The sequence below is a fragment of the Homalodisca vitripennis genome, chromosome 1 (assembly GCF_021130785.1).
Source record: "Homalodisca vitripennis isolate AUS2020 chromosome 1, UT_GWSS_2.1, whole genome shotgun sequence".
Classification (NCBI taxonomy): domain Eukaryota; kingdom Metazoa; phylum Arthropoda; class Insecta; order Hemiptera; family Cicadellidae; genus Homalodisca; species Homalodisca vitripennis.
In genome coordinates, this window is record NC_060207.1 from 36641634 (window position 1) to 36654501 (window position 12868).

At 31.6% G+C, this 12868-nt stretch overlaps 1 protein-coding gene across 1 annotated transcript in view; it reads left to right on the forward strand.

The window, feature by feature from the left end:
- The window catches only part of LOC124359818 (laminin subunit alpha), a 139550-nt gene extending 136511 nt beyond the window's left edge, over positions 1-3039 (forward strand). Inside the window, exons 57-59 of the mRNA XM_046812876.1 lie at positions 1649-1802; positions 2188-2415; positions 2696-3039. Of these exons, the coding sequence (XP_046668832.1) occupies positions 1649-1802; positions 2188-2415; positions 2696-2958 (645 nt within the window). The 3' untranslated portion in view covers positions 2959-3039. The remainder of the gene's footprint in view (positions 1-1648; positions 1803-2187; positions 2416-2695) is intronic.
- The last annotated feature ends 9829 nt before the right edge of the window (positions 3040-12868 follow it).

A 12868-nucleotide genomic window follows, 5' to 3' on the forward strand; every position in this document is an offset into this window, starting at 1 on the left:
TCTGTTTTTGTAAATTTTCCTTGAAATCTCTGCCTAATTAACATAAAATAACAAGTTACCATAAAATTAAATTTAAATTAAACTTACATCAGAAAATTCCATGATACATAAGAATTTATTTAAATTTCATTTTTCAACCTAATTATCATTACCAAAAAAATCATATTCTTTTCTTTGTCTATATCACTGGAAAGGGTATTCAATTTTCTATAAATCTTGAAAAATTTATATCATTATCTTCAATAATGAGTGAGTTATACATTTAAGAAACTAATTTCACACTGTTTCCGGTAGCCATGTCAACCAAAATTGTTTATATGTGAGTTCTAGATTGATTTTCATTAAAGTCATTTAATTGGAAGTATACTATAACAATTTATATTGAAAAGAACAGTTCTTCACAAACAATTTAATATAATATTAGTTTAAAGATATGAAGTTTTCGATTTGTAGTGATTTCTTTTCCTGAACATCCGGTAAAATCGGACGATGGCATTCAAAGTGTTAATAATATTAATTAAATAGTGATTTAATGAGTAGTTTCAAGACATAGAGAAAATTTAATGTAAGACTAATGATTATTCAAGTATTCTAAATTCAAAAATTTCTGGACATAATAAGAAATGTTAAACTAATTGTAATGTAGCGTTTTGTTTATGATTTATCAAGAAATGTCTTGAACAAAACACCTGCAAAACTTCAACTGCAATAGCTTCAATACTTTTATAGCATTTTAGTATAAAGCCAGGGACAGAGCGTGCGACACTCAAATAACAGAAAAATGTTTATTATATATTAAAAAAAGAATTTTTTAGTTATATTAAACCTATAATAATAATTATGGTTTTGGTAATCCAATGTACACTAAACGCAAAGTTCATGATTTTGAAATTACATTTTATGTAATAAATATAAATGTAAGCAAAAATAACAAAACGAAAAGATGATTTTGGGAAATGTTGATCATATTAGCTTTGCCCAAACATTGTTTAATTTTCATTTAGAATCATTTTAAAGTTCCCCAATTTACTTAATTAGTATTTATATAATCAGATTTGTATTAATCAATTTGTGTCTATATAAACTTTTGTAGAAACATTGTTACCATTTATGTTAGGTATAAACCGTAAACAATCCATCATCCAATATTTTTAAAATGACGTCAAAATAACACAAACTATAATTCCACCTATGATACAACCAGTATGCTAGAATTTGTCTCTTAACATTTGTTCAGTGTTGCTACCTGTATGGTAAATTATATATACTGTATATGGGCGAATATCAGTGGCACGGTTAAGATTAGGATTTGGCGAGATCTTATGTACACAGAGATTTGTCCTTTTATAGGTTTAAGATATACATGTCAACTAAGTAGGCTTTTAGATTTAAAAAGTGGTGTATAGTTGAATTTTATCAACATTCTTTTCAAGATATACCTGTACAAGTGTAGAGTGTAACTTCTTGGTTAATAAAATAATAATCAACATGAACAAATACTTCGATTCTGTTTTTGTTTACATGTAAACACAGTAGATGTATTAACAGTACTTACCTTCCAAGTTATAAAAGGTAGCTTTCTATTCTTGTATAATTCCTCTAGAGCCTTGGTAAATTATCTTGAAACATAAATGATTAAATATTTCAGGGTCTCAACAACACGTTTGAAGGTTGCCTAAAAGACTTTACACTCAACGACAAACCAGTGATCTCTCCTTCCAAGTCCATCGGTGTTATTCCCTGCTCAGATAATGTAGAGGCTGGAGCCTTCTTCTCTGCTGCTGGAGGTTACATCAAATTTTGTAAGTTCATCTATAACTTGGTAAACTATATGTTAAATTTATAAATGCAGAAAGCAGTTTAAAACTGTGATATAGGATAAGATTGTTTTTGTGTGATCCTTTCAGAAAATTCCAAAAAACTGAACAAAATGTAAAAAATTGAGAAATTGTGTTTGTGGTCCTTAAAGGGTTAATTAGTTTCAGAATTTTAAGACTTTAATGGGTTGTAAAAAATCACATTTTTTACTACCAGCAATTTTAAAAATGGTGTGTTGTAAACAGTGATAAAACTGTTTTTATTTCAAGTTTTTTAATAGCTATGATAAAAATATTAATTCCCCTTAAAAGTTTTGTCAACTTTCTTCATTTATAGCCGAATGCAATTAATTGATATGTGTGTGTACAGCTGACAGGTTCCGGGTGGGTGTGGAGATAGACATCAAGCTAGAGATTAAGCCTCGAGATCTGTCAGGAGTCCTAGTATCTGTCCATTCCAAGCGGGACTATCTGCTGCTACAGATGGTGGATGGGACAGTGCGCTTCAGTGTGGACAACGGCAAGGGGGAGATCTGGGCTGCATACACACCCCCCACCCCACACTACTTCTGTGATGGTCAATGGCACAACATCCAGGGTATGTTAAGAATTATATGTTTGTCAATTCCATTAACCTTTTTCATAATTTTATCACTAAAAGATACTCTAAGTTTATCAATCATGGCTTTGCTTCAAGCATTTATGCCAATAAATTAATTTCATTTTCCATTCATTTATATCTACAAATGGATTTAATGTTTGTAATTTTTAATTTCCTCTTCAATACAAATAGCAGTTTGCCAATCACATTTATGTCCAATAACCTGAAGGAATGGATGAGTCTTTCAGTTATGACAACTACTCTCTGGGTGTTTCAGCTGTCAAGTCCAAGAACGTGGTGAGCCTGTCTGTGGACAAAACGTTCGTGAATCCTGGCATCGGTATCTCACACTCCACCGATACCAAGAATCCTCTATTCATTGGAGGACATCCTCACAAAGTGAAAGGTATGCGTGGGCTGCTCACCCATGCCCAGTTCACAGGTTGCATCCGCAACCTTGAGATCAATGGTCGTCAAGAGGCTCTCAGCCATCTGCCTACCTTTGGCAACGTGACTCAATCCGTCTGTCCAACCATTTAATCATATATACTGTAAAATACTACAGTTTTTTATAACTTTATAAGTTTTTAATTGATTTAATAAATAAATATTCTACATCAATGGACTTTTACTGAAATCTCTAACCACAACATGAGTATTACTCTAACTTGAACTCTACATTGCAAATTGCTTGAGCAATGTTCATAGCAACATCCTGATATTCAGTTCAGATTTAGCAATATACTAATTTTCTTATGTTTATCAATAAAAAGATAAAATTTAATTGTAATTTTTCTTAACTTCATATGTTTCCTACTGTGAAGAGAATTTCATTTAGGGAACACTAAAATGGTTTTATCAATGAAAGAATCTGTGTAAGGCTAGAACATGCATCTAATTATTTTCACTGTACAGACAAAATTACATGCAGATATTTGTTTGTGCACTTTATTTATTGTATACTTTATTTTATACTTCAATGTAACAATTTTTATTAGAAAATTATCAGTATTTTGTTGTGTTTTGATATATATAACACATTTACATATATTGTACGTATATCAATACAAAGCTTAGACTTTACACTATTTGAAAAAATCTGCAAAACTTTTTTTGCTAGTAAATTCAATTCAAACATCTTTATTTGTTTAGTAACATAGTTACATTGAATAATGTCATAGTTTCAACTGTAGGTTACACATTATATTACAAGTTAATTTAAGTACAACAACTTGACATGTATTTAATAATTAATAAATAGATTAATTTTCTTACATTACTTTCATATATAAGACTATTCTACATCTATATTTATCATCCAACCATTTAAAAATTCCTCAAAAGAGTACAAGACCTTTAATCAGACATTCCTTGAATTTCCTCTTAAAGGTTTTTTAGTTGTTTGATCTGCTTTGATATATTGTGGAAGAGATATAAACTATTTAGATCCAGAATATTTTGGTTTTTTGCAATAAATTTTCAGGTTGTTATCAGGTAAAACCAGTTTCACTGCAGCATCAAATGGATCGAAGGGAACTCGATATTTGCGGTTTTACGCTAAATATGCTCAGAAACCACTACTTTTTGATAGTTAATTTTTTTTATGTTCTAATATTTTTCTTAGTTTAATATTCAAATTCTACATACTTTGGCAAAAAGATACATCCATAGTAAGTGTACATTTGCATTAAGGAAGTACATTGTATAGCAGTTCATAAAAACCCTTGCAAATCGGGCAAAATAGACTTACAATTATAGACATTACTATATGGCCAGTTGGAGGGTTAAAATTATATAAGAAATAATTTTGTACAAAGGTTTGCAAATGGCCAATAAAGTGCTGGGAATTTTGGCAGATATATGGTGGTAAAAAATTAGATTTTTGGGAGATATTTTGCAAAAAAGGGTTAGTTTTGTAAAGAAACAAACGCTTTCTTCTCAGTAGGATGTACAATATTTTAACAATATTTTGCAACAACTGACACAATTCTCATCTTGATGTTGATGAACAAAGATTTCTGTTTTCTGTATATCATTAATGAATCCAGTAATTTTATACAATACAGTAGAGTCCCGCCAATCCGAACTAATTGGGACCGGAACCTTGTTCGGAATTGACGGGAAATTCGGACTAGGCGGATTTTTGTTTAAATTAGTACCATTTATCAACTTTCAAGTGCAATTTACGTGGTTTTAAAACAATTAAATGCATACAATAAATCAAATACAATAAACAATAGTAAGTACGTATTAAACGTAATAATAATATTACAGCTTCCTGTCTTTGTACGTGTACGGTAACATCGTGTGGTCGAAACTGAGTGCCATTGTTTGAGCGTAATGAATCTAGTAGAAGAAGCCACCTGTCTGTGGTGGGCGGGGCGAGTTTGGTCGGTGACCTTGAAACAGTGTGGCGCGCAAAAACTATTTGGACTGCCACTCACCTCACCCCTATCCCCTCCACCACCCACCCCCGGTGACGAGTGGCGAGACGACAGTTTAGTGCAATCTTCCATACGCGCGCAGCACGTGCTCTTACTGTGTATTCTGTAGTTTGTGGTTTGCAGTTTTGTTTGTTCTTTGCTCTGCTCTGTGCGTATATCCGATATCATTATGGCAAGTAAACATAAACACAACTCGTGTACGTTAAAAGAAAAACTCGAAGTTCTCAAAAGACTAGACAATGGTGAAAGTGCTACTCAACTTTCAATTGAATTTGGTGTCGGTAAAGCGACGATCAGTGACTGGAAAAAGAAGCGGGCAAAAAATCGAAACAATTTTGCTCTGTTACAAGTGAAAAACACTCTAGAAAAACGTCAAACTACTACTGTGTCATCGTATGACAAAACTCGATGAAGCACTTTACTTGTGGTTTTCTCAAGAGAGACAAAAAGGCATTCCCATTACCGGCCCTCTTATTAAAGAAAAGGCGCTTCTACTAAACATCCTTATGGGAGGCGATCCGTCATTTTCGGCTAGTTGCGGTTTTTTAGATCGGTGGAAAAAAAGGCACGGTATCAGGCAACTGACTGTAACTGGCGCGAAAAGATGTCTGCAGACAGCAACGCAGCCGCAGAGTATCTTCAGGAGTTCAAAGAAATTACATCCTCCTACTCACCCCAGCAAGTGTACAACGCTGATGAAACGGGGATAAATTTCAAAGCGTTGCCAACAAAGAGCCTAGCTTCAAGAGAAGAAAAGTCCGCTCCAGGATTTAAAATGGATAAGCAACGACTAACCGTATTTAGCATGCAGCAACGCTTCCGCCACCAATAAGATACCTTTGATGGTTATCGGTAAATCCAAAAAACCTCGATGTTTTAAAAACATGAATATGAACGCTCTGCCGGTTTAACTATAAAAACCAAAAGAAAGCTTGGATGGATCGTGCTTTGTTTTCAAGAATGGTTTGAGAAACAATTTGTGCCCAACGTGAGAGCCTACAATGAAGAAAATGGACTGCCTGATAGAGCGTTGTTACTCATAGATAACGCTCCGTCCCATCCGGATGACTTAGAGCTGGTTATTGGTGATATAAAAGCCATTTTTCTACCACCGAACGTTTACTTCAATCATACAACCAATGGACCAAGGAGTTCTACAAGCGTTGAAGCAAAATTATCGGAAAAAGCTGCTCCGAAGCCTGCTTGAGGAAAATGAAGACCTCACAATTCTCCAAAAGCTTAAGAAAATCACGATCAAAGATGTAATTTTCTGGGTGGCAGAGGCTTGGGGAGAACACAAGCGTAGGAGCTCTGCAGAAATCTTGGAAAAATCTTTGGCTGATCTGCAGTTTGTTGAAGAGTGTTGTTCCACCGGTAAATGAATGCGAACTTCTTCCTCTTGTAAAAAAAATACCGGGATGGCGAAAATGTAGAGAAGGAGTGTGTTGATGAGTGGACGGCTGTAGATGACAAAGGCTTCGAGGAGTACACAGACGAAGACATCGTGGCACAGGTGCAAGGAGTCCCAGCTGATGACTCATGTAGCAGTGAGGATGAGGGAGACGCCCCAACTACCGATATTGTTCCACACAGCGCAGCTGCAAGTGCCTTTGACCTCGCTCTACGCTACGTCGAGCAACATGCCGCTGCTACTCCCAATGACGTAATGTTCATTCGGCGTTGGCGAAACATTGCATCGTCCCAGGTCGTTTTAGTGTGTTGCGTCAAAAGAAGATCACTGACTTTAGGTCTTAAGAAAGTGTTGGGTTTTGCAGTGTTTTGCTTTACGTTTTTTATCCCTTATTGTGTCCAAGTTAAAGTACAAATTATTTGCTAAGCCTTGCGTAGGGTTTGTACATTATAAATACAGTACAGAGTACAGTACTATGTTTCATTTATTAACAGTATAAATTCCGTACAATGTATGTATCATCTAACGTTTCAAATGTAATTTCAGTTTCTATATGTCAGTAAGTAAATGCTTTGAGAAATAAAACTTACGTTTTACTATAATAACTGGTTTTAATTTATTTTCCTGCCTTTTTAACAATTTTATATTTTCCTAGCCGTGTTCGGATTAGGCGGATTTTTCGGATTGGCGGGGTTCGGATCGGCGGGACTCTACTGTAGTTTAATAATTTTAGAATTAATCTACATCAATGCTTTTTAAGTTTGTTTATCTTTTAATTTCAGCCTAAATATGTGTATATATTTTTTGTATTACAGTAACAGTTAAACCAGTCAGATATTACAGTTGGGTACTTGCTGTTTTTTTTCTAAGGCTACACTTAATACTTTCTTGCTCATAATTACTGTTATTTTCCTCCAAACTACTGGCTACAGTATTAGATGAAGTAGTTAGTTTTATTTCAAAATTTTTCAATTTGTAAATTGCAGTAAGGTAAATAAATTCATCTATCACACTATTCCACAAATACTTTATTACTACTGTTGAAGGAACTTAAAAAGTAATAACCCTTTCAACAGAACTAATAATAGAAACAGGGTAAGGGTTAAATCTGGGTACACCAATATACAAATCAAACAGTTCAAGGAATCATAATGGTGTCTGTAGGTATGGTACAACTTGTGGTACAGTAATAAAACTGAAGGTGAAAGAAAAACACTTTAAATAGCAATAATGTAATTACAAACAAACTGATACAGCATCATATTTTAAACAGAACAATATTAGTCTACATAATGACTATAACAGGAATAATCACTGTAATTTGTACTAAAGTTCAAAATTAATTACTGCAATGATACACTAAAATTTACTGGAGAAAATAAAATACAAACAAGAACAAAAACTATTTCTCAAATTCCCTGTATAGCATTTACATACAAATTAACGTAAAAATAATGATATTATCAAGTATTTGTGATTTTATATCCTTACTTTATCTTTGATGTTTAACCCTGAAGTTGTCTATCAAAAATTCTAAAGTATACACTAATTTTTGTGGATTTTACAGGTTCTCTTTGTAAATTTTGTATAAAATCTTATATGTATTATAACATATAATTAGTTTTATACATAATTATGTGTATATTATATATATATATATATATATATATATATATATATATATATATATATCAGAGAATTACATAGTTTTAGAGTAAAAATAAAAATATATTTGTACTTGTATTTAGTACTTAACATGTGAAAAAATATAAAACAGCACAGATCTGCAGTATAAGATGTTTAACAGTCTGAAAGAGCAGTGGTGAATTTTTACCCATTTTCAGTTGCTAAGCAACACAATGAAATGACCATAATAAAATTGACATACAAATTAATGTGTTTTTTACATTTTTTATGAAATTAGCTGATATTGAACAGTGTATAATTCAGTATTTTATTTCAAAATTAACAAAAAAGAAAACAATATTCAACACTTTTGCTTCAGACTCAACAGTCAGTCATGTCAGATTCCGTTTTAATGTCATGAATCATTTGATATACAAGGATCATCCTTCTAAAGTATTATATAATTACCAATGTATGATAAAACTTTGCTCAATTTGAATAAAAAAACTTCCGAACAAAGAAGACAATTTTTTTACAGTCTCCTCTGCACGAACAACAAAATCAAATCTGGAAAAATTACAGATTTTAAACTAGAAACGGGATAAAAGGGAGTCAAATACCACTAAACATTAAAATCCACTTATAGGCTTTCGAATGATGTATAGTTGAAATGTTTTTGATGGGTAATAACATTTTCAGTATTAAAATACAAATAAACCCTTTCGGGGTTGATCGCACTTTTGGAGTTATGCAATCGACACCAAACGGGTCGGTCAATGCTTCCATGGTTAAAAATTCTAGTATTCCTATGATTTGTTCAAAAACACAGACGTTAACCTAAAAATAAGCATAGTCTAGTATGAAAACGCTAAAATGCAGTTAAAATAATAAACAAGTCTGATAAACTACTGATCCTCATCTGTGCAAATTAAAATATAGCTATCAAAATATCAAACATTACTACAAAAAATAATCCTCTCAAAATAAAAGATTAATACTGAATATAATTTTATTTACCTTCAAGTTATATTACAAGTTAAAAATACAGTAATATACAGATAACATGATGTGTATATAATGGCACTCAGACATTAGCTGGGTGACCTCAGTCATTGTTGTTTAATATCAACAATCTAAAGGTAAGAAGAACTTTTACAGAAAACATACATTTTCAAAATTAATGGAATCCAAAAACCAGACTAAATCTATTAACCTTAAATATTACAGAAGAATTTACTATGTTCAAATAAATGGTATAGCACAAGTTTTAAATTTATTTGCTGTTTACATTACTAGAATTTAATTATTGATTATTTCTATAAGGATTTCATAACAATCAATACTATCAACAGTACCATAGACATCAACTAATGATTAACCCATTGCGGACCAATGACAAGCACAAGGAGGTGCAATGAACGTCCTCTGTTTCCAGCCGGTGGCCTCATATCTTGTCTTATATGATACGATATCTGGACTCTGTGTCACATTGGCTCACTGGTTTTCAAATTACCATTAGTTAAAGAAATTATGGCAAGTGAAGTGTTGTAATTCAGCTTAATATTAAGTTTTTGTATTTTTCTGGTGCTGTTTCAGTTACGTAGTGTGATTGATGTTCGTCTGAGGTTGACCATTTATTATTAGAGAGTGGTAGTGAGGTTATACTGGAGTGGAAGATTGTACACATATAGTTGTAATAATATGGTTAAATTTTATCTGTGCTTGTAACTTCCGTGGAGGTTTATTGGCATAATCTTGGTCCTTCGGTTATCAGTTAAGGGCAAGGAACCCGAGGTTATTAACTTAAAAATTTCAAAACGTTATTTATTATTTCATCCCAGTTATGCCATTAACACATCACAATAATGCTTCTAGGCTAGGATTAACAATATTTTTAATTAACTGGTGCTCCTATATAATCCAGTCATACAGTAGGTAATTATGAAATCAAAACAATGGATATTGGTACACAGACTTACCATATTAACTAGACATTACACTATGTCTGGGTTTTTGGAAAATACCAGAGAAGTTCCATTTAGAATGACAAATTTTTTTATAAAAGAAAATGTCAGATAAAAAGTTTTTCACAATATTTACTCATTTATAATAAATTTTTATTAACAATAAGTATGGTTAAGTCATAACAAGGTAACATCTTTAAACAATTCAAAACTAAATATTAAACAAACTAGCATTAAATGAGCATAAATACTCCAAAACAATAATAATGGTCAATTTAGTGTCTTGACTATGACATAAACTTAACAACAACAAAAAACCATTAAGCAATATTATTAGTAATGTGCATAAAATTATATTTAGTATGGACAATATACAAAACAACACAGAAACATTTTTCTAAAACCTGTTTGATAACCCTGTAAGACCTATTGCTCAGAATGACGTGGACAGAACAAACATAATATACTAATATAGTATGTAGGAAGAAAACTGTCTTTTGAAAGAGTATCACGTAATATCAGATATATCTAATGTATTTACTATATAAAAAATATACTATAGAAGTCTATAAAAGAAAAACTGTTCACAGCAAGACCCTACAGCTAAAACTAGGGACTACCATTGGTGGGGAATAAAGCATTGACTAATTCTGTTTACCGGTACTAGTTATTATTAACCCCGGAACTGGCAAAATCACAATTAATGACACATTTTTTCCATTGTGAACTAGCAGAGTCATAATTTGCAATGCATTTGCATTATTCAATTCATAGTAAAAGTTATATCATTATAATCGGCAGATTCTGTGCTTTCTCTTCAAGTACTCATTTTTATACACATGACGTTTATTTATATTGTTACTGCCCACTAAAACTTAAAAACATCTGACGCACTATGCAATCTTGACAGCTGTTGCTGCAAACCTGCATTCTGTTCTGTTTAGTTTTACATTCTTTTCGTTCTGTACTCATAGAAAATAGATTGTGATTTACTTTCTAGTGGAATCCGTGATTCAGTGGTAGTGATATATCTGATAGGATGAGACAGAAAAGAGTCCAGACTGATGAAGATGACGGGGAGGAAAGATAGTTTGTTTTTGTTCATTTTAATTTTGATTCTGTACATAAGTCATAAATATATATATTTTCTTGATCAACATAAAACCCCGGATATTTTCTATACTTTGGAATTTATGTTGAAGGTGTATAGTGATTTCTGTGTGCTGCAGAAAATAAAAGTTTCAACTTACAAGCACCACACATCCATGAATGTAAGGGTGAACCCCATACTTCTTTCTTTTATAAGACACTGTATTTTATTGTGGATAAAATTACATATAAAACTTTATGTTTTGTTTAGTAACTGATTTTAGAATTTTTTTACTCTCCACAAGGGGTCAAAAAGCTGTGCCAGTTAAGGTTAAAATACATGCCAGTTCTAGGGTTAACCTCAGTGAGACATCTGAATTTGGATTTCCTTTAGTATTTACATTATACACTTGAAAACTACAGATAATACTATTAAAGCAGCCCAGACGGATATAGTCCAATAGTACATCTGAATCCCTCTATACTCACCACTCCCACACTCATGGTAATTTTAAGTGAATGGAAAATTACTGATCCGTCTCAACATTTGTTGCAATATACATACTTTTAATTTGTTTTGCAGACATGTAAATCATGCAGATACTATGAGACAATATCCATTCATATAGGAAACAGCTAGTTGTAAGCAGCGATATGGCAACACTGCCTCAGATCTCATCAGACTATTTGTGTCCAGGTTACACTAACTCTAAACAACTTCATGCATAAACTGCAGCCTCATAGAAACTTGTTTCAAACATGACATTATATAAAATTCTTTTTTGTTTTAGGCTAAAACATTAACAAAGGGAATATATCAATAGAGAATAGAGAAACTATACAGTACATTCAAAATAAAACTCAAAACAAAATACAAAAAAATAAATTTAAAAATAATTATAAATTGCTGTCAGTAATTAGTTATTATAAAAGTTCCAAGACAGGAAAGCAAGCGTTAGTAATATAAAATATACAAGCACAAAAGAAAAGTATAGAAGATTTGCACTTGATTAAAAATTATGGGCAAAATTATACGAATTAATGTCAAAAAACATACACAAAATTGAAGCAGCGGAACAGTAAAAGTTAAAACTAGTAAATTATAAACTTTACTATGGACAATAGAAATATCTAAATTTTTTGGATAAGAACGTAACATAAAATATACATGCTTAAGTTACAGTAAAATATTAATTAATATGCTTTTAAATTCAATGTATAATAACGTAATATATAAATATAAACAAAACACAGTAAAGTAACAAAATAAAATCACATGATACAAAGTAATGCTATAAAAGTATAATAAATATAGTTTTAAACAAATTGGCTATCATAAATCAAAATATAATACAATACTTGTACAGTAATGTGATGAAAAATAAAAACACACTGAATTTAGGTAATGGATAAATGAAAAAACATATTAACTAAATAAACACATAACTACAGACGAGTAAAATGAAGCATATAATAAACACAAGCATTCCCCAGTTTCTCATGTATTATTAGAAAATGTAGTACAGCATAAACGGATTATGTGTCAAAAAATAAGAAATAACCAAACTTGGAAGAAAATTATTCAACAATAAAAACAACCACAAGGGATAAGGAATTGAAATGTACTCCATGGCATACGCACCTTCTTACAACTACTGTTAGCAAGTAATATGATCTTCACTCAGGAGTAAGAATCAAATTATATAATATTTGAAACATATTTGTTGATCATTTTGAGACTACAAATAAAAATCAACAAAGATACACCAGAAAATACCTCCAAGTTGATTCTTTCCCTCCTGGATGACAAAAAAAAGAATTTAAACCAACATTATTATAAAGTACTCTTTGTTATATCTACATTAAATTTATATCTTAACATCAACTTACATAAAACTTTGTTTTATTCCACCATT